This window comes from Martes martes (assembly GCF_963455335.1).
Source record: "Martes martes genome assembly, chromosome: 5".
NCBI classification, from domain to species: Eukaryota; Metazoa; Chordata; class Mammalia; order Carnivora; family Mustelidae; genus Martes; species Martes martes.
Window position 1 is genome coordinate 92,321,592 of NC_137892.1, and position 20,549 is coordinate 92,342,140.

Sequence of the window (20,549 nt, forward strand, 5' to 3'; positions counted from 1 at the left end):
AGCTTTGCAAGGATCCAGGAACAGGAAGTTGTAAATTCAGCATCACTCCACAGCTATATTGTACACTTTGGCTCCAACAAGGCAAACAGACCCCAAAAATAAGCTCACCTCCGTGAGCCGCACCCTGCGGCCCCCTCTGGAATCCACCTAGCACAAGCAATGCCGCCCCACCCTGCTGCACCGTTTCCCTGCTGATCTGAGGACTGAACGATGAGGTCCCCCAGCCGCTGCAGGGGGGGAATCTCTGCAAACCCTCAGCTTCCCACCCATTCCCAGATCTTCTCACCAGGTCCACAGTGATCCTGGATGGGGCAGGGGACATGTTACAAAACAGGAGAGGACAACATCCTGCTGAGAGTCCTAACACCAGAAAGATCAGGGGTGGGGGTGGGGGTACTGTAGCTAGACAAGCACTCTGATGAGAGGCTGAGGGCCTTGGGAGCAACAGGAATTAGTGAGGACTACCACCCTGACTTCCTGCTTGCCAACGCACCTTGTGGTAACTTAGATTGCAGGCCAAACTCAGCTCCCTGACCTTCCCCGGATGTGCTCCCGTGGGATAATGCCTTCCTCAGTTTCAGCACCTCTGCTTCAACCTCTGCTTCTTCCCCAGCAGGCCATCATCTCTTTCTTTCTCTTCACCAGGAAGGACCTTGAACCCACCCCTTCAGGGTGGAGTTCAGGATTTTAGCGCACGTGCCAGGGAAGTTAATATTTTTATCAGATTGATTCCCTCCCAGGATGAGCATTATGGAATCTGGGGTCAGCCACATCCAAGTCCAAATCCCAGGTGCCAGTGAAGTCTCTGGGCCTCAGTTCCCCTGTCTATCGAAGAAGACTGATGACAGTGTCTACTTCCTAGGTTTGTCATGAGAAGTTAGTGAGCTAAATAATGTAAAGCAATCAGCCTGAGGCCTGGTACACAGTAAGCATTCAATAAATGATGACTAACAGTAATAACTGTAACTGCCATATGCTTTAATACTGTCTCCCATTCTATTACACACAAAGACCAACCAATCAGGCTTTGGCCAACCCCATGTGGGAAGGGCAAGAAGGCAGCGGAAAGGTGGGGCTGCTTCTGTATAAATGAACCCCCAGGGTTCCTCTTCCTCTTTCAACTCACACACCCTGACTACTGTCCTGATTCACAGCTTGGAGCAACCCCCTACAATGAAGCACTGACTGGATGGATGATGGAGTGATGATGAGTGTGTGCGGGGCAAGGGAAGGAAAGGGGGGGGCTAGGGAAAGAGAAAGAGAGGGAGAGGGACAGGAAGGGAGGAAGGGGAATGAGGAGGGAGGAGGCCAGGTGGCTGTGAGGTAAGAGGATGGAAAAACGCTCACACAGGGAGACCTGCCTTCCCATCTCAGCTCCCTGTGGTTCCAGCATAAAAAGCAGAAAGCAGAGAAAAGGCTCTTCTGGGAGTTCCCCAAGACAGAACCAATAGCATCTTTAATCTGTATAATAAGGCTATGCAGAGAGTGTACATGAATTCCTCTTTGATACCTAAGCATGTTCATGCTTATTTAATAATGTGAAGTTTGGGGTGCCTGGGTGGCTCAGTGTGTTAAGCCTCTGCCTTTGGCTCAGGTCATGATACCAGGGTCCTGGGATTGAGGCCAGCATCAAGCTCTCTGCTCAGCAGGAAGCCTGCTTCCTCCTCTCTCTCTGCCTGTTGCTCTGCCTACTTGTGATCTCTCTCTCTCTCTGTCAAATAAATAAATAAAATCCTTAAAAAAAATAATGTGAAGTTACAGAAAACAGTGGATAATGTGCATAACCTATGCCCACGGCCATGTGATGGTTACAGGAGCTAATCCCCATCACAGTCCACACATCAGTGAAGGTTCTCTCTCCTCCAGGCCTCTGCACTTGCCAGTCGCTCCCCCTGGGGTGTCCATTCCCTGTTACCTCTCCTCCCCCACCTGCCTTGCAGTTCCCAGCTTCACTCAGCCTCAGGTATCTGCCTCTTCTTCAGAGTCCTCCTTGTCTGCAGCAAGGCACTCAGGCCACCTTGTGGTCCATGCCTGCTTACATGTCATTCCTCAAAGGCAAGGACTGGGTTCCATTTAGCTATGTATCTGCAGTACCTGGCACACAGTGGGCGCTCAGACTTGCTTAAATAGTGAATCAAATCCTGGAATTACTCAGCAGCCACTGTTCTTCTTGGGCAAGCCTCTGAACCCATCCGAGGGGACTTGTTATAAAGTCAACAAGCAGAGCTACCCGCGACTTCTGGGACTTCACAATGTCACAGTGATGGGTTAGGGAGCCCCTTACAATGCCAGAACCTGCCAATTAAGCAACCTAAAAATCGGGTTGGAAACCAAAGTAGCAACAGAGGTACTGCCAACAGTGCCTGGCTCAGAAAGGCGGTGTGGTCACCGGAGGATTCAGGCTCAGCGCCCACTGTAAATTATCAAGAACTCTGCTCCAGCCATGTGCTCCAAGCCTCTGTCCTACTGCCTGCACCTCCCACCTGAGGTCTGACACAGGGTGAACCTGGGGCATTGAATCCGATGAAGGGTGTGTCAGCTTTATTCGAAAAGGCACCTGAAGATCAACACCCCAAAGGAGACAAATTTTTCATGCTCGCTGCTAACCTACAAGGCGCAGGTATCGTAATACTGGCTAATACTTGTCACACATTGTCTTAAGCAACTTATATAAATTAACTTGCAGCAAAAAGTAAAGAGCATCATCATCTCCATTATACCAAATAAACTACAGCACACAGAGATTGAGAATACACTCAAAATCATGCAGACAGTACCCAGCAGAGGTAGAAGCAGAACCCAGACGCTCTGATTCGGGAGCACAAGCACTGACTGCCCAAGCAATCTTCTTATGCAAATACTGATAAGACCTGTGCTGAAAATTTCTGAGATCACTAGTGGCTCACATATAAACCATCTTTCTCACAGCCTGAAACACTTAGCACATGAGACCCCACTGGGAAATGCAGAGATTAAGTCTGGGATAGATAAAGGAAGGCCTCCTGCAAAGGCAAATGATAAATTCAAGGAGACAGTGGGTGACCAGTGGGAGAGTGACAGAGTGGGGCCTTTGAGCAGGTCCCTGGAGTAGGGAGACAGCCCCTCCCTACCCCACCCCACCCTCTGAGCACAACCCTGGATGTGAGGATCTAGGGGCTGTCTAAATGCTCCTGGGACAGTCAAGGCAAGGAAGGCTGGCTACCTGACTCATGTACGAAAATTAAACTACCTTCCTTGGCTCTGCATTCCTAAATGGAGATTAAATGCTGAAGAATATTGGCCTTTTATGATCCTTTGGAGCATGGGCTTATTGATATGGTGAAGGTTAATGAAACAATTAAGTGCACGCATGAAAGCTAAAACATGGATTAAAGCTTTTCAATTTTCATCCGTAATAATGAGCACCAGGCTCGGGTTCTTACCTCGCATTTCACATCCATTAATTATTTCAGTGATTCCAGCTACAATTAATAAGTATTCAGCCATGTGTGTTAAATCTTAACGTTCAGTTTTCTCATCCATCAGCTGAGGGGGCAGTGGAGGTGGAGGGATGTGCAGGAGGGAGTGCTAGAGGCAGGAGGTGGCTTTGACTTCGTTCTCGGCAAAAAGGTACTGAGTGTGACCTCCGTGCCTGGCTCCCTGCCAAGTGCTGGAGCTCGCCTCACTGAATCCTCAGCATGTTGTAATCCTTCCTTACCTTATCACCGCCCCCAGGTCACTCCTCAGAACCTGTACTTGATTCCGAGCAAGGCTCCTTCTATACCCCCACCCCCACCCAACTCTGTCCTCACACCCCATAGAACCTTCATCTCCAGACTGCCCCACTTCACCCTCTGGAAAGTTATAGCTCCTCCAGAACAAAACACCCCAGGTTACTGCCCCCCACCCCGGAGAGATGCATCACCATCTCACTCCTAGAAAAGATGGGCTCCCTAAGGACACACTTGCCCTGCAGCCCTTGCCAGCTCCTGCTCCTATAGTCCACACATTCCCAGGTCTGGAAAGGGGGGTGGCCATCTCTCTCTCTTGCTGCTCCTTACCAGTTCCAGACCTTCCTCCTTCTCTCCTCCCTACAAACATTCACCTTTGCTTCATACTTCATCAGATTAGATCACCCGTTCTCCCTCATCATTGCTGCTGGCAACAGTTGATCACTGTCATTTCGCCATGCGTTTAGTTCTTTGACTTCAATACCTAGCACTTTACTATATACACAGACGTTCCTTTTCAGGCCCTGATTCAGTTTCTTGAACTCACCCCCTCCAGTTGTCTTACGGTAATCAGCTTGAGCCCACCTGAGCCCACCGACCCCCATCATGACCAATGAATGCAAACTCTCCCTAGTCTCAGCATCACATTCACACTCTGACTACTCACTCAAACATCTCCATCTGCCTCTCATAGCCCAACTCTGTCTATCTTTTGCTTCCATCACGGCCTCCAACTCAGAAACCCAGCCGCCTTTTTTTTTTTTTTACATAACTTTATTTTTATGGCAGTTTTAGGTTCCCAGTGATACTGAGCAGACAGTATAGAGAGTTACCATATATCCCCACCCTCTCACATGCATAGCATCCCCATTACCTACATGCCCCACTGGGACACTGTTACAAAGGATGAGCCTACACTGACACATTATTATCACCCAAAGTCTGTATCTTGTATTAGGGGTCACTCTTGCTGTTGTATGTCCTAAGAGTTTGGGCCAATGTACAATGACATGTATCTATCATTATAGTATCATATAAAGCGGCTTCACTGCCCTAGAAGTCCTCTGTGCTATACCTCTGCATCCCTCCCCACTACCCCATCCCAAACCCCTGACAACCACTGATCTTTTTACTGTCTCCACAGTCTTGCCTTTTCCAGGATGTCATCTAGTTGGACTCATACAGAGTGTACCTTTTTCAGATTGGCTTTTTTCACTTAGCAACATGCAGTTGAGGTTCTTCCATGTCTTTTCGTGGCTTGAGAGCTCATTTCTTTTAAGTGTTTGATAATATTCCATTGTCTGGATGTATAACCATTTATTTATCCATTTACCCACTGAAGGGCAGCATGGATAATTCTACATTTTGGCAATTATGCATAAAGCCTCTATAAACATCCACGTACAGCTTTTTGTGTGGACAGTTTTCAGCTCCCTTGGGTAAATACCAAGGAGCACAACTGGTGGATCTTATGGGAAGATTATGTTTAGTTTTATAAGACACTGGCAACTTCGTACTTAAAGCAGATCTCCTGCAGATGACATGTAGTTGTGTCTTGTTTTCCTAGCCTTTCCAAAGCTTTCCTTCTCCCCTGAAATCCCTGTGTCTCTTCATACCAGTCTCAGTTCCATGGACTGTCATTATAATTGCTCTCACACTTGTGCCTCCAATCCTCTGTCCCTCTCCTGATCCACTGTAACATCTAATTCTGTATCTACTCCATGCGGGCAACCAGGGAGGTGAATGTGCTTAGAAAAAATCAACCACATTAGCTGGCCTCATTTTGAATTTCTGACCATAAACTTCAAATGGACTCATTGTCCTCCAGCAATTATATCCTATCTCCTGAATCCATTCACTCTGAAATTTTCCTAAAACTTATTTCTGACCGCTTCTCCTCAAACTTCCATTGCCATTGCCTTCTCTCCTGCCATGCTTATTCTCAGCTGATAATTTTTCCTTCCTATTTCACTAAAAAGAAAAAAAAGTGAAACAACAGAAAGAAAATGTCTACAGATTCTCACCACCAATATGTCTACCTGCTAGCATGCTTACCCACACACTTGACTTCCCCTACTATAAGTAAACAATATGTGATTCTATCTGAACCTATTCCTTCATTTATATATAAATATCTCATCTTCTGTCATATACGCTATTGAACTATAGGATTAATACAATGATTAAATGCAATGATCTATACAATTATCTATGGAAAAAGTCCCAAAAGTATATAAAATATTATGGTTTGTCCCACCAGGAGAGGGAAGAGATAGAGGAAGAGGGGAGAGAGGGAAGCAAGAGGGGGCAAAAAGAAGCTTCTCTTGACCCTACTTCTCACATCAGCCACTTTGCCATTTCTCTGCCCTCCTTTGCAATAAAACTCCTCAAAAGAGCTGTCTATATTATTGACTCAAATTCTCTCTCTTCTCACTCTTTAATCCTCACCAGTCACATCCTCTACTCTCCCAAAATTGCTCCCATCAAGGTGATCAGTGACCTCCAAGTTATTAAATCCAATGGTCAATTTTCAGTCCCTCTCTTATTTGGGAATAATATTACCACCAGCTTTAAAGGGTGTTACCACTTAATGAAATACTGAAATGTTTAGACCACTTTTACTATAAGCTACTATTATAATTATTTCTTAATCAAATTCTGCCTAAATATTAAAGGCATAAAATTATCCCAGCATGTACACAAATGGTGATTTATCTTCAACAGTATTTCAGCAGGAGCTTTCAATGAACATTCCTGCCCAATAACTGTGTCCCCAAAGGGAGGAGAAGGGGGAGTAGATTTGAGGCCCACACCCTTTTTAATCTAATTTCTAAGGTCTCCATTGAGGAGTAAGTGTTAATTATCCTGTACTGTGTGGGTGTCTCCACAACATCAGTCTGAGAAATTCATTTAACTTTTGACCGATCAGGGTAATGAGCTTCTCTCTCTCTCTCTCCTCATTTAAGTTTCTCAGTAGCTTGGAAAAAGTTTTAGAGTTGGGATTTTTTAACTGAAGTCAAGCAAAGAAGTCATCTGTGCTGTTGTGCAGTAGAAATTATGGTGCTGCCAAAACAATAGCTTCACCACTAAAAATTCAAGGTATGAACATACCATGTTAGATGATTTGAGTTTGTATTCTGTGTATTATGTGTTACAGACTGAGTTTCATCTCAATAATAAGTGAGTCTGTGAAAACTGTGGACCAAAAGAAAGGGAGGAAATTCTGGACCAGTTGAAAATCAAAGAATATCCATTAATATCCATGTTGAGGAGCATGCAAGAAAGAAATGATGGATGAATACTGTAAAAACTGTTCAATACATTAACCAAGTAACAACCTCTGAGCCAGTAATCTGGAGTTGAAAGCCAGCAAAACTTTGCTGTCAATATTTTGTTCTAAAACATAATACTTTAAAAATCTTTAAACCAATGTAAAAGCAAGTAACTATTTTACTAGTCATATTAATAAATAGACCAAAGCTAAGTGGTCATTCAAGAGTAAACAATCCATATTTACAGGCAACATGCTTGTCTATGTAGAAAATTAAGAGAATCTATAAAGCTCCAGTAAGTGTAGCCAGGGCACAGGATATTAAGTCAATACAGAAAAATCAATCATATCTCTACACACAGCGATGAACAATTAGAAACTAAACATTTTTAAAAAATATTTCCGGGGCGCCTGGGTGGCTCAGTGGGTTAAAGCCTCTGCCTTCGGCTCAGGTCATGATCTCAGGGTCCTGGGATCGAGCCCCACATCGGGCTCTCTGCTCAGCAGGGAGCCTGCTTCCCTTCCTCTCTCTGCCTGCCTCTCTGCCTATCTATGATCTGTCTGTTAAATAAATAAATTTTTTAAAAAATCTTAAAAAAAAATATTTCCAATAGCTAAAAAAAATACTTAGATAAAAGTCTTACAAAACAAATGTGGACTCTATTTGTCCAAAGCTATAAAGCACTAAGGAAAGAAGTGAAGGAAGTTCTAAATAATGGAGAAAAAGAACATGTTCATAGTTCAAAGGACCCAATATAGTTAAGATGTCAGTTTTCCCCAAACTGATTCATAGACTTAACACAATTCCAGCAAAAATCCCAGCAGAACTTCTCATAGATAAGAACAAGCTTATTTAAACATGTATATGAAAAGGAAAGGAAGGAGAAAAAGCTAACAACAATTTGGAAAAGAATAGAGAACCCAAAGGACTCAACAAACCTCATTTTCAGACAATATAAAGCCAAAAATTAGAAATACTAAATACTAGTGAAATAATAGATATAAACTCAAGGAAAGAGAACAGAGAGCACAGAAATAAACCCACACAAATATGATCAATGATTTTTGATAGCCGTACAAAATCAACTCAATGGAGAAAGAGTGTTTCAACAGATGAAGCTAGAATAGGTGAATACCTATGTGCAGTAAAAGGAATCTTGACCTAAACCTTACACCTTATATAAAAGTTAACACAAAATGGTTCACAGACCTGAATATAAACCTAAACAAAAAGCTTCTAGAGCAAGACAGAGGAAAACACATTCGTGACCTTGTGTTAAGATTGCTTAGTTGGGGCACCTAGGTGGCTCATTTAGTTAAGTGTCTGCCTTTGGCACAAGCAGGTCATGATCTCAGGGTCCTGGGATTGAGACACACATCAGGCTCCCTGCTCTGCTTCTCCCTCTCCCTCTGCCCCTCCCCACAACTTTTGCTCTCTTTCTCTCTCTCTCGAATAAATAAAATCTTAAAAAAAAAAAAAAAAAAAGATTCCTTAGCTTTAACACTAGAAGCATAGTCATAAAAGAAAAAAAAATGACAAACTTAAAACTTCTGCTCTTTGAAAGATAATAGTAAGAGAATGAAACTATAAGTCACAGACTGTGAAAAAATATTTACAGACCCTCTTATAAAAGAATTGTATCTAGAAAATATATAAGAGGGGCACCTGGGTGGCTCAGTGGGTTAAGCCTCTGCCTTCAGCTCGGGTCATGATCTCAGAGTCCTGGGATCAAGCCCCGCCTCGGGCTCTCTGCTCAGCAGGGAGCCTGCTTCCCCCTCTCTCTCTCTGCCTGCCTCTCTGACTACTTACGATCTCTGTCAAATAAAGAAAAGAAAAGAAAAGAAAAGAAAAGAAAAGAAAAGAAAAGAAAAGAAAAGAAAAGAAAAGAAAGAGAAAATATATAAGAACTTTTTTATGATATTATGTTAGTCACCACACAGTATGTCATTAGTTTTTGATGTAGTGTTCCATGATTCATTGTTTGCATATAACACCCAGTGGTCCATGCATTACGTGCCCTCCTTAATACCCATCACAGTCCTAATCCATCCTCCTACCCACTCCCCTCTAAAACCCTCAATTTGTTTCCTGGAGTCCATAGTCTCTCATGGTACGTCTCCCCTTGTGATTTCCCCCACTTCATTTTTCTCTTCCTTCTCCTAACGTCTTCCATGCTATTCCTTATGTTCCACAAGTAAGTGAAACCATACGATAATTGACATCCCCTGCTTAATTGACTTCACTTAGCATAATCTCCTCTAGTTCCATCCATGTTGATACAAAAGTTGGGTATTCATCCTTTCTGGTGACTGAGTAATATTCCGTTGTGTATATGGACCACATCTTCTTTATCCATTCGTCTATTGAAGGGCATTGCAGCTCTTTCCACAGTCTGGTTACTGTGGACATTGCTGCTATGAACACTGGGGTGCCTATGGTCCTCTGTATCTTTGGGGTAAATACCCAGTAGTGCAATTGCTGGGTTATAGGGTAGCTCTTTTTTTAATCTTTTGAGGAACCTCCACACTGTTTTCCAAAGTGGCTGCACCAACTTGCGTTCCCACCAACAGTGCAAGAGGGTTCCCCTTTCTCCACATCCCCTCTAACACTTGTTATTTCTTGCCTTGTCAATTTTTGCAATTCTAACTGATGTGAGGTGGTATCTCACTGTGGTTTTGATTTGAATTTCCCTTATGGCTAATGATAATGGACATTTTTTCATATGTCTGTTCTTTGGAAAAGTGTCTGTGCATGTCTTCTGCCCATTTTTTGACTTATTTGTTTTTGGGGTGTTGAGTTGGAGAAGTTCTTTATAGATCTTGGGTATCAGCCCTTTGTCTGTAGTGTCATTTGCAAATATCTTTTCCCATTCTGTGGGTTGCTTCTTTGTTTTATTGACTGTTTCCTTTGCTGTGCAGAAGCTTTTTATGTTGATGAATTCTCAAAAGTTCATTTTCACTTTTGTTTCCCTTGCCTTTGGAGACATGTCTTGAAAGAAGTTGCTGTGGCCAATGTTGAGGTTACTGCCTGTGTTCTCCTCTAGGATTTTGATGGATTCCTGTCTCACATTGAGGTCTTTTATCCATTTTGAGTTTATCTTTGTGTATGGTGTAAGGGAATGGTCCAGTTTTGTTCTTCTGTATATAGCTGTGCCATTTTCCCAGAATCATTTATTGAAGAGACTGTCTTTTTTCCATTGGACATTCTTTCTTGTTTTTTTGAAGATTATTTGATCATAGAATTGATGGTCCATACCTAGGCTCTCTATTTTGTTCCATTGGTCTATGTGTCTGTTTTTGTGCCGGTACCATGCTTTCTTGGTGAGCACAGCTTTGTAATATAGCTTAAAAGCAGGCAACGTGATGTCTCCAGCCTTTTTTTTTTTTTTTCAACATTTCCTTGGCGATTTGGGGTCTTTTCTGGTTTTATACAAATTTTAGAATTGTTTGTTCGAGCACTTTGAAAAATGCTGTTGGTATTTTGATTGGGATGGCACTGAAAAATAGATTGCTCCAGGCAGCATAGGCCTTCTAACGATGTTTATTCTTCTGATCCATGAGCATGGAATGTTCTTCCATCTTTTTATGTCTTCTTCAATTTCTTTTATGAGTGTTCTGTAGTTCCTCAAGTATAGATCCTTTACCTCTTTGGTTAGGTTTATTCCAAGGTATCTTATGGTTTTAGGTGCTATTGTAAATGGAATCGATTCTCTAATTTCTCTTTCTACAGTTACATTGTTAGTGCATAAGAAAGCAACTGTCTTCTGTGCATTGATTTTGTATCCTGTCACATTTGTATGAGTTCTAGTAATTTAGGGGTGGAATCTTTTGGGTTTTTCACATAAAGTATCATGTCCTCTGCAGAGAGAGAGCGAGAGTTTGACTACTTCTTTGCCAATCTGAATACCTTTTATTTCTTTTTGTTGTCTGATGGCTGTTGCTAAGACTTCTAGTACTATGTTGAACAACAGTGGCGGGAGTGGGCATCCTTGTCATGTTCCTGATCTTAAGGGAAAGGTTCTCAGTTTTTCCCCATTGAGAAAGATATTTGTTATGTGTTTTTCACAGATGGAGCTTATGAAATTGAGGAATGTTCCCTCTATCCCTATACTCCAAAGAGTTTTTAATCAGGAAAGAATGCTATATTTTGTCAAATTTTTTTTCTGCATCAATTGACAAAACTCAGTAACAAGAAAATAAACTCAATTTTAAAAATGGACAAAAGATTTGAACAGACACTTCACTAAAAAGATAAAAAGATGGCAAAGAAGCACATAAAAAGATGTTCAACATCATTAGACATTAGGGGATGCAAATTAAAACTACAATGAGATACTACAACACAGAAAATAAATTGACCATACCACGTTCTGGTAAGAATATGGACGAGCTGGAACTCCCATAATTCATTGGTGGTAATGTAAAATAGTATCCATTCTAAAAACTGAATAACTTATCCAAGTTACCACTTACCATATACCCAACAATCCCATTCCTAGATATCTACCTTAAAAAACTTAAAACTTGGGGCACCTGGGTGGCTCAGTGGGTTAAAGCCTCTGCCTTCGGCTCAGGTCATGATCCCAGGGTACTGGGATCGAGCCCCACATCAGGCTCTCTGCTCAGCAGGGAGCCTGCTTCTCTCTCTCTGCCTGCCTCTCTGCCTACTTGTGATCTCTGTCTGTCAAATAAATAAACAATATCTTAAAAAAAAAACTTAAAACTTATCTTCACACAAGAATTTGTATATGAATGTTTGTAGAAGCATTATTCATAACTGCCAAAAACTAGGAGCACTCACATGTCCTTCCCTGAGTGAATGTATTAACAAACTGATATGTAAAGGCAGTGAATGTGGAAGAAAAATAAATGGATTACTGATACATGCAACAACATGGATGAATCTCAAAGCAATCATACTGAGTAAGAGAAGCAGTCTCAAAAGGTTACATAATATAGGATTCCCTTAATATGACATTCTGGAAAATGCAAAACTCTAGGGCCTCTTGGTTCCTGCCCAGCATAGCCACAGCTCATGGTCCCAAAGAGCATTGTAACACAATGTAGCTTCCAAGAGCTGAAACTGGACAAACTGACTGGGATGTTTACTCTCTGTCCACTGACCAGTGCCCACAAGCCCCCTTGTTATTTTCCTTAAGGACAGACTTGACTATGCCCTAATAGAACACAGAGAAGAGTTGCAGATAGCAGTTCACTGAGATGGATGGCAAGGTCCACACGGATATAAACCACATTGTTGATTTAATGGAAGTCACCAGCACTGACAAGGCTGGAGACAACCTTCATCTATGGCACCAAGAATCGCATTACTGTTCATAAGATTACTCCTGAAGAGACCAAATGCAAGTTGTGCAAAATGAGAAAGATCTCTGCGGGCACACAAGAAATCTATTATCTGGTGATTCCTGATGCTGACACTATCCACAACCCTAGTCTCATCAAGAAGAACAAATTTATTCAGATTGATTTGGAACTGGCAAGATTATAGACTTAATCAAGTTCAAGAATGGTAACCTGTGGATAGTGCCTGGAGGTGCTAACCAGGACAGCATTGGTATGATCACCAGAGATAAAAGTGAATTCAGATCCAGAGATATTTTTGATATATGAATTAGATCTGGAAGGAGACAGAAAGAAGAAATCACGGGTTTCTCCTGTATTTTATGTTTTCTTTCCCATGATCCAGTCTTGTTCTCACTCCAGCAATTAACCACCACAAAGAGCAACGGGTCAAGAGTTTGAAATCAATGGTCAAAATAAAGTGATAATAATAATAATAATTGCTTAACCACAGATGTGTTGAATCAATATGTTGTACACTTGAAACTAAAGTAACATTGCATGCCAACTATAAAAAGATTTAAATTGCCATTTGTAGGATTAAATATAAATTTTTATTTATTTGGGTGTTTACTTATTTTGTTATTTGTGTTATTCTTTGTTAACTATACTAAGCATTTTACATCGCTTTGGTACTGATTCTTCCCGTGATTATATGATGTGTATATTATTACAGATTTAAAACTGAGATGCAGAAGAGGTATATGGTTTGTTCCATTTCCCACAACTAACAAGTAGTAAAATAGAAGTTCAAACTCCAGGTCCTCCTGATTTTATTTTTCTTTACAATTTTTATTCAAAATCAATTAACTAATAGCATATTATTAGTTTCAGAGGTAGAATTTAGTGATTCATCAGTTGTATGTAACACCAGTGATCATTAATTACATCAAGTGCCCTCCTTAATGCCCATCAACCAGTTACCCCCCTCCCACCTCCAGCCACCCTCAGTTTGTTTCCTATAATTAACAGTTCCTTAGTTTGTCTCCCTCTCTGTTTTTATCTTGTTTTATTTTTCCTTCCCTTCACCTGGGTTCATCTGATTCTTAAAATCCACATATGAGTGAAATCATATGGAATTTGTCTTTGTGTGACTTATTTCACTTAGAATGATACCCTGTAGGTCCTCCTGACTTGAAAACCTGTATACTCACTAACTATACCGGAGAATCTGTTAGGTGTTCAAATTTCCATATACCAGTCCATCCTTTATTTCCCCAAGTTAGATGACAGTCAGTCCCAGTTAAGCCTCTAGTTTTCACAGTGTGCTAAAGAGAAGGGAAGAGGCAACACAGTGAAAGGAAAGACAGCAGCATTTGAGCCAGATCTACATGTTTTGAATCTTGGCTCAACCACTTAGTAGCTAAGGTATCTTAGACAAGTAAACTGCTCCGACTGACTCAACATTCACGGAACATCTATCATGTTCCAAACCATGTTCTACACTCTCTTTGGTAACAAAACAGCAATGTTTCCTACCCTCGAGAAGCTTACATTCCAGGAGAGGACATGGACAATAAATAGGTAGAATATATATTATGTCATATCACATAGTCTTAAGGAGTATTAGGAAGGAAAAAGAAGTAGGATAGGGTGATGGCAAATGGAGAAGGGTTATAATTTTTTTAATTATGTTCAGTTAACCACTGTATAGTACATCATTAGTTTTTGATGTAGTGTTATAATGATTCATTCATTAGTTGAGTATAACACCCAGTGATCATCACAACATGTGCCCTCTTTAATATGTATCACCCTGTTACCCCCTCCCTCCACCCCACCCTCCACCCCTCTGAAACCCTCAGTTTTTTTTCCCGGGGTCCAGAGTCTCTCATGGGTTACAATTTTTTAAAGAGATAGTCAAGGAAGGCTTCTGAGAAAGTGACATGTGAGCAAAGACTTGAATGAGTTGTGGAAGTTATTCATTTAGAGCCTAGACAAAGAACATCCCAAGCAAAGAAAATAGCCAGTACAAAGGTCTGGACCATGCCAAATGTATAGCAAGGAAGCAAGGAAAAACAGCAAGGAAGTCAGAGTGGCTGGAGTAGACTGAGGAAAGGAGAGAACCAGAGGAAGTAAAATCAGGAGGAAAATGGAGGGGCTACACATGTATGTCCTTACAGAATGACATAACAACCCCACTTTTACTTTGAGTGGATGGGACGCTGCTGGCTGGTTTGACAGGGCAGTGCCATGATCTGACTACTTCTTCTAAGTATCCCTCCAACTGATATATGGAGAAAGGCTAGAGCAGACTGGGACAGATTTTTTTTTTTTTTTTTGGTCCTGAGCAAGTGAAAAGGTGGGGGAAACTAAGGTGGAGAAGACTAGATCCAGAGTTAGTTTTGTTAAGTGTGAAATGACAATTTGGCATTCAAGTGGAAATATCAATTTGGCAAGTGGATATCTGAGTCAAGTTCAGGAGAAGGATGTGCTAAACATAACTTTTGGAGTCATCGGCATATGGACGGTATCTAATGCTCTTATATAAGATCACTAAGGCAATGAGTATAAATAGATAAAAGGAGAATTCAAAGGACAGGTCACATCTTTGGGGCATTCCAAAATTGAGATATCAAAGAGAAACTAAATCCAGAAAGAATATAAAAAGTAGTCATTCGGGAAGAAAAACACACAGAAGAGCATATTAGGCTGGAAGCCAAGTGAAAAATGTGTACCAGAGAGGAGGGAGTAATCATCTATATCCAAGCTCTCCATAGGTCGTGTAGTATGAGGCTAGAGAACCAACCACTGGATTTGGCAACATAAAAGTCACTTGTGACCCTGATAAAAAACAGTCTCAGGGGAGAAAGTGGATGTGGGTGTGGAAGTCTTATTGAATGAGATAAGAAAGAATGCCTGGAGGGCAACTGGAAACAAGGAGTGTAGACAACTCAATTGAGGAGTTTTGCTATAAAAAGGAAGAGAAAATTGTAGTTGTAACTGAAGAGACAAGTGGGGTTACGAGAAATTCTTTTTTAAGATGAGAGAATAGCAGCATGTTTGTATACTGAGCCAGTAGGAAAAGGGAGAGATTGACAATAGGAGAAAGAAAGGAAGGTTTCAGGAGCCCTGTGCTTGAGTAGGCGTAAGGGGCTGATAGCCAACACCAAAGTAGAGGAGGCAGCCTTAGATAGGAGCAGGAGCATTTCTTCTGCAGCAGGAAGAGGGAGTAGTCCATGAGTGCAAATGCATGAAGGCACAAAGGGTGAGCATGTCAGCATGCGGTGCTTCTCTTCTGATGATTCCTATTTTTCAAGCAAAACGGGAGACAAGGTCCTCAGTTGAAAATTAGGAGGAAGGGGAGGTGTCAGAAGACTGAGAGGAGAAGGTACACAATACTTGTCAGGAGAGAGGGAGGGTAAAACTGAGGACCGCTGGAGGTGGGGGTGGTTGATGGCATGCCTGATCAGCACGGCTGTGTCTTGTGCAGCCACATTTACTCTGCAGAGGCAGGAACAGGGCAGTGGAGAGGTAGACTCAACTAAGGTCAGGCTTCTGTCCAGTAAGAAGGATGAAATAAGAGGAGGAGAGATATGGACAGGGATGATTTATAACCATTGCCCCTGATTATAAGCACTGCAGGGAGGGAGCCGAGCCCCTGAAGGGAAGGAAAACCAGTGAAAGGGAGGTATAATCAAAGCAGCCCTGTAGCTCTGGGAGAATCCAAGGATTGCTGGGATTGGGGTCCCAGAGGGAGTGAGCTCAACATATAAAAGGCAGTGGTCAGAGTGGGAAGAACTGAAGGTGGGGTCCCGAAGGAGCTGCGGTTCCCAGGAACAAGTAAGAGACTGAGTGGCCGAGTTAGGAGTTGAGAAGGTCGCTGGGAAAGACTCTGTCAAGGAAATGAGAGGGCAGAGTAATGGGAGGGTCACCTTCTTGGATCTGGAAACCACCACGGATAACAGCAATGTTGGGAGGGTGGCAGTGACATGGGGGCTGAAATCTTCAGGGAAGTTAAGAGTGACCCAGAGATGAGAAAGTTACAAACAGAAGGAAAAGTGGATTCAGCCTGTTTGTCTCTCTCTCTGGGTCTCAGTTTCCTCATGTTTAAGTTGGAAATGCTGACAGTCCTTCCATCGTGAGATTTTTCTAAGGATTAAGTGAGATGCTGCAGGCAGAACATCTGTCACCCATTGGGACTGGCAGATTTTAACGCGCAGAAAATGGAATTATTTTTAAAAGGGTCCTTATGAACTCCTGGGTGTGTGTCTCATCTACCTCCAACTAAAGTTGGAAGAGTGTGACCCGGAAGGCTTACTGAGCTCAGGGTTGGACCAATAAATCACAATCATCATAATTTCCCAGAGACATTCACCTGTGGTCCTCTCTGGTAAGCCTGGGCCTGGCCATGAACACCCCCACCACCTGCAGCTGTCCTTATCCATGTCACCTCTGTCTTCCCGGCAGGCCTGAGTTTTCTCTGACTCTTCCAGCCATCTGCAGACACCAAGTTTGTTGTCTCCCAGCCTGTCTAATGCAGAAGGCAAAAGCAAACTACATGCTTTGGCTGCACCGTCTGGTGGATCCCCCCAACTTTTTATGGCCAGGTCAGCTGAAAGAGCCCAGGGAAGCTAAAACCTCGGGAAAAAAATGGTACTTTGTGTTGTGAACTGTGCTGAGTGCAGAAACGTGCAGAGGCTCTAGGGCAGTACAATCTGATGTTCCTAGCATGGGGAGCTTGGGCCATGGGCTAGGTCAAGCCCTTTCCGTTTCTTTTCTGTATCTATCCATGCACTCAGCTCTAGGCAGGAGTTTCTACCAAGAGATGAGGTCATGTCTAACTAACGGGGAAGTGTCTGCCTTACCAGGAACAGGTGACAATATTCAGAGACTCCTTCTCAAGACAGAGACAAGAAAGGTAGCGGAGTAGGGGCCAGAAACGCTCAGGACACCTGAGCTGCAGCAGCAGGACTGCCAGAGTTGAACAGGTCCCTTTTGCTGATCCCAGTCCCTTGAGTTTCCCACCCCTGGTTCATCAAGGCTCTCAGAATATCTTAGCTGGAATACGTTCTGAGCAAGTTTTACCTAGCATTACTGTTACACAACCCGGAGAGTGGGTAGCCTCTACCCCACACTAACTCAGAGACCACATCTGCCCTGTTCATTGCCAATTTTTCATTGCCTAGTACATAACAGGCCCTCAGTAATGAGGGAGAGAAGAAACACAGGGAGGGAAGGACGGGTGGAGGAGCACAGAATACAGCTCTTCATCTCATCACCCAGCTCTGTGCCAAAACCTAGAAGACTCCAAGTATCCTCCCTGAATCCTTCTCCATGACAGTCTGCCCGAGCTGAGCAGTCATCTCTTTCAACCCAGAATTTTCCTTTTTCTTTTTAAATTATATAGGAAAATGAAGGCCATTCTTGTCAGAAAACATTTTCTTGATCCTCCTCCCAGCAAACAAACACTTACCGCCCTCCTTCTGTAACGCACAGTGATATTTTGACGTGGTAGTGCTAGAAGGAGACAAGAATCCTTAATTCAGAAAAATAGCTAAGCTTCTACAGTTTGCCGGGTTCCCACCTATTTACTCAGGAATCCAAATTCTGGAAAAGCAAACTTGCATTCCTATTTACCAACTACTACTTACCAGTCTGAAGGCTGATGACATTGATTAACATTAAAAGTGACATTTGCTCTCATGTCCTTTCTGAATAGACTTGTTTCAACTAAGAAACAAATAAGGAAACCTCTAGAGGAAAATATTTCTGGGGAGTAGTGGTATGAGGGTGACATAAAACATTTTTTTGTCCAACATTTTGGATCATTATCTGGAACTGAAGCAATCTGCCAGGGGGTGGGGGGGGAGAAGCTGGCATGTCACTCAGGAAGGAACTGCAGCCTCTCAAAGATAATTCTGAAAGGTATGCCTAGGGAAGAGAACAGAGGACCCCAGGGGCAACTTATTAACAAAACAAAACAAAGGTCTAAAGATGTTTACTCAACTGGCAAGTAATTTAAGGAGCCACAATTTGCCATACAAAAGGATATGTATGTGGTAAGAAAGGATCCCATTAGTTTTAAATTACATTTGATTTTTAAATTTATAATTTACAAGCAGATTGTCCAGCCCCTAAAAAGAAAGCACACCTGTGTGCATTTTTTTTTTCCAGTTTTAGTCTATCAGCCATATCTTCCAGTAAACGTTCTGTGTACAACAGTTACCACTCTAAGTGGGTAGTAAATGAGTGAAGTGTTATTTCCAGCCTCCAAAGTTCATTTCTTTATCACCCCTCTCTCAGAACTGGGCACAAAGAAGTGCTACTTTGAAAGAGCCAGGATGGGTATCAGCAACCATCAGAATCCCTTAGAGAACAAGGTTAAAGGACAGATCCTGGGTGTCAGCGGCAGGAATTCTGACTCAGTCTGTGAGGGGCCCTGGGAATCTGCAGTTCTAGCGTGCACCCATGGTGACTCTGAAGCAGGTAGCCCTAGGAGCCCACCCTGTCCAATCCCGGCTTAGAGAAGAGGCCCCTCTCAGCTGCTGTGCCTTCTGGATACAGCCCAGCTCTGGTTCCAGCGCTCTCCGTGAGCTCACACTTGGTGGACAGTTACTGATCCACGCTGCTGTGCTGTGCCGCTCTGTGGGGCTCTGTGTGACACACCCCTGATTTCTCTTTATTCTGTCAGAACGATTACAGGAAGTTATCTATGCAATGCAAGGATTTTGTGGTGGGCGTGCTGGACCTATGCCGAGACACGGAAGAGGTGGAAGCGATTTTAAATGGCGATGTGAACTTCCAAGTCTGGTCCGACCACCACCGTCCAAGCCTGAGCCGCATCAAACTCGCCATTAAATATGAAGTCAAGAAGGTAAGCTTCCCCACATCTCCAGGCCTTCCCGCCTTACGGGACTGTTGGCCTAGCTTTGTGCCCAGGTGTATTTTATATTCCCATGAAGTGACCGTGAAAACACCAATCTCCCGACTGCTCTCTAGACAGAGATTGGCCAGCCTTGCAGGACTGCTCAGAGCTCCTCTCAGAGACCCCCTCCCTTCACTCCTCAGCCCACCAAGGGAAAGGTAGCAGGACTGTAATTCCATGAGCAGGCTTTGAGCCTGGAAAACAACAGAGGAGATTTTCAGCCTCCAAACGACTGGCAGGGACAATGTGACCTGACATCAGCTAGGAGGCCAATTCCCCAGTTTTCCCAAGAAAATGAATCACTCTGGTCTGTCAATAGCACTGATTGAGATCTGTATGTGTAGGGACTTGCTGTGTAGAAATGTTTAGCGTGGAGGCTTTGTGGGAGCCAGGGTTCTGGGAGCCTTAAGAGGAATTTCATTCCAAAGGCTTATGCAAGTACTTAGTAGGAAGCTCAAGGAGACTTTTCAAAGGAGTAAGCTTGTCCCACCTCCTCAGTCAACCTCAAGGTGTCTTTAATGGCCACAAGCACTGAGTAGCCCTCAGGCCCACAGTGGGTGGTCAGACTGAAGTCCTAAGCAGCAAAAGTCAATTATGCTTCCACTCTGGATGGACTCTGGATTCTTTAGAATCTGCTCTGACATTAGATGATGTCATCCATCCTGATGAAAACTGCAGCGCTCCAAAGATCTGTGTGTTTCATTATCATTGTGCTTTGCATATATGCAAAATGGGTGCTCAGCCTTCAAGGGTTTTTATTTTTTCCCAGCTATTTCACAGGGTCAATACTGGGGTATTTTCAATGCCCCCAAACTGACCTCTGGGCACTTTTCTTGCTTACGTTAATTTGTATGGAGTCGGAACCATCTTTCAACAAACCACATGCATCTGTGCAAATCATCTAGTTAGAGCTTCCAAGTATGAAAAAATCTTCCTGTCTCTCTTACTTTTAATAATAATACTAAAAAAAATCTAGGAAAAATAGCTTTGTTCAAAGACTCTGGGTCCCAAAGGTAAAGTGGACAAATCGTAGGAAATGTGGCCTTCAATTACCATTCAAAAGCACAGGGCTATGAAAAGAGAAGAAGCAGGCTATAGCTTCAAGTACAACCTTATTTTCTGGGGTCAGGAAAATTCTCATTTTTTCACCAATCCCAAGAGCTCAATGAGGCTTTTCATCAAAGCACAGTATTCTAGTCCAGAAGCTGCTGAAGATACCCACGGCCTTGGAGTTCACTCAAACCCTGCTACGGAAGGTCTTAGCAGTGGTAACGATGAGCTTGAGTTTCCAGAATCACAAGCATTTGCTTGCTTGCTTGCTTCCTTCCTTCCTTCCTTC

At 42.9% G+C, this 20,549-nt stretch overlaps 1 protein-coding gene across 1 annotated transcript in view; it reads left to right on the forward strand.

The window, feature by feature from the left end:
- The window catches only part of TRPC7 (transient receptor potential cation channel subfamily C member 7), a gene marked incomplete at both ends in the record, with an annotated part of 166,493 nt that overhangs the window by 52,883 nt on the left and 93,061 nt on the right, over positions 1-20,549 (forward strand). Inside the window, one exon of the mRNA XM_080804357.1 lies at positions 18,977-19,159. Within this exon, the coding sequence (XP_080660483.1) occupies positions 18,977-19,159 (183 nt within the window). The remainder of the gene's footprint in view (positions 1-18,976; positions 19,160-20,549) is intronic.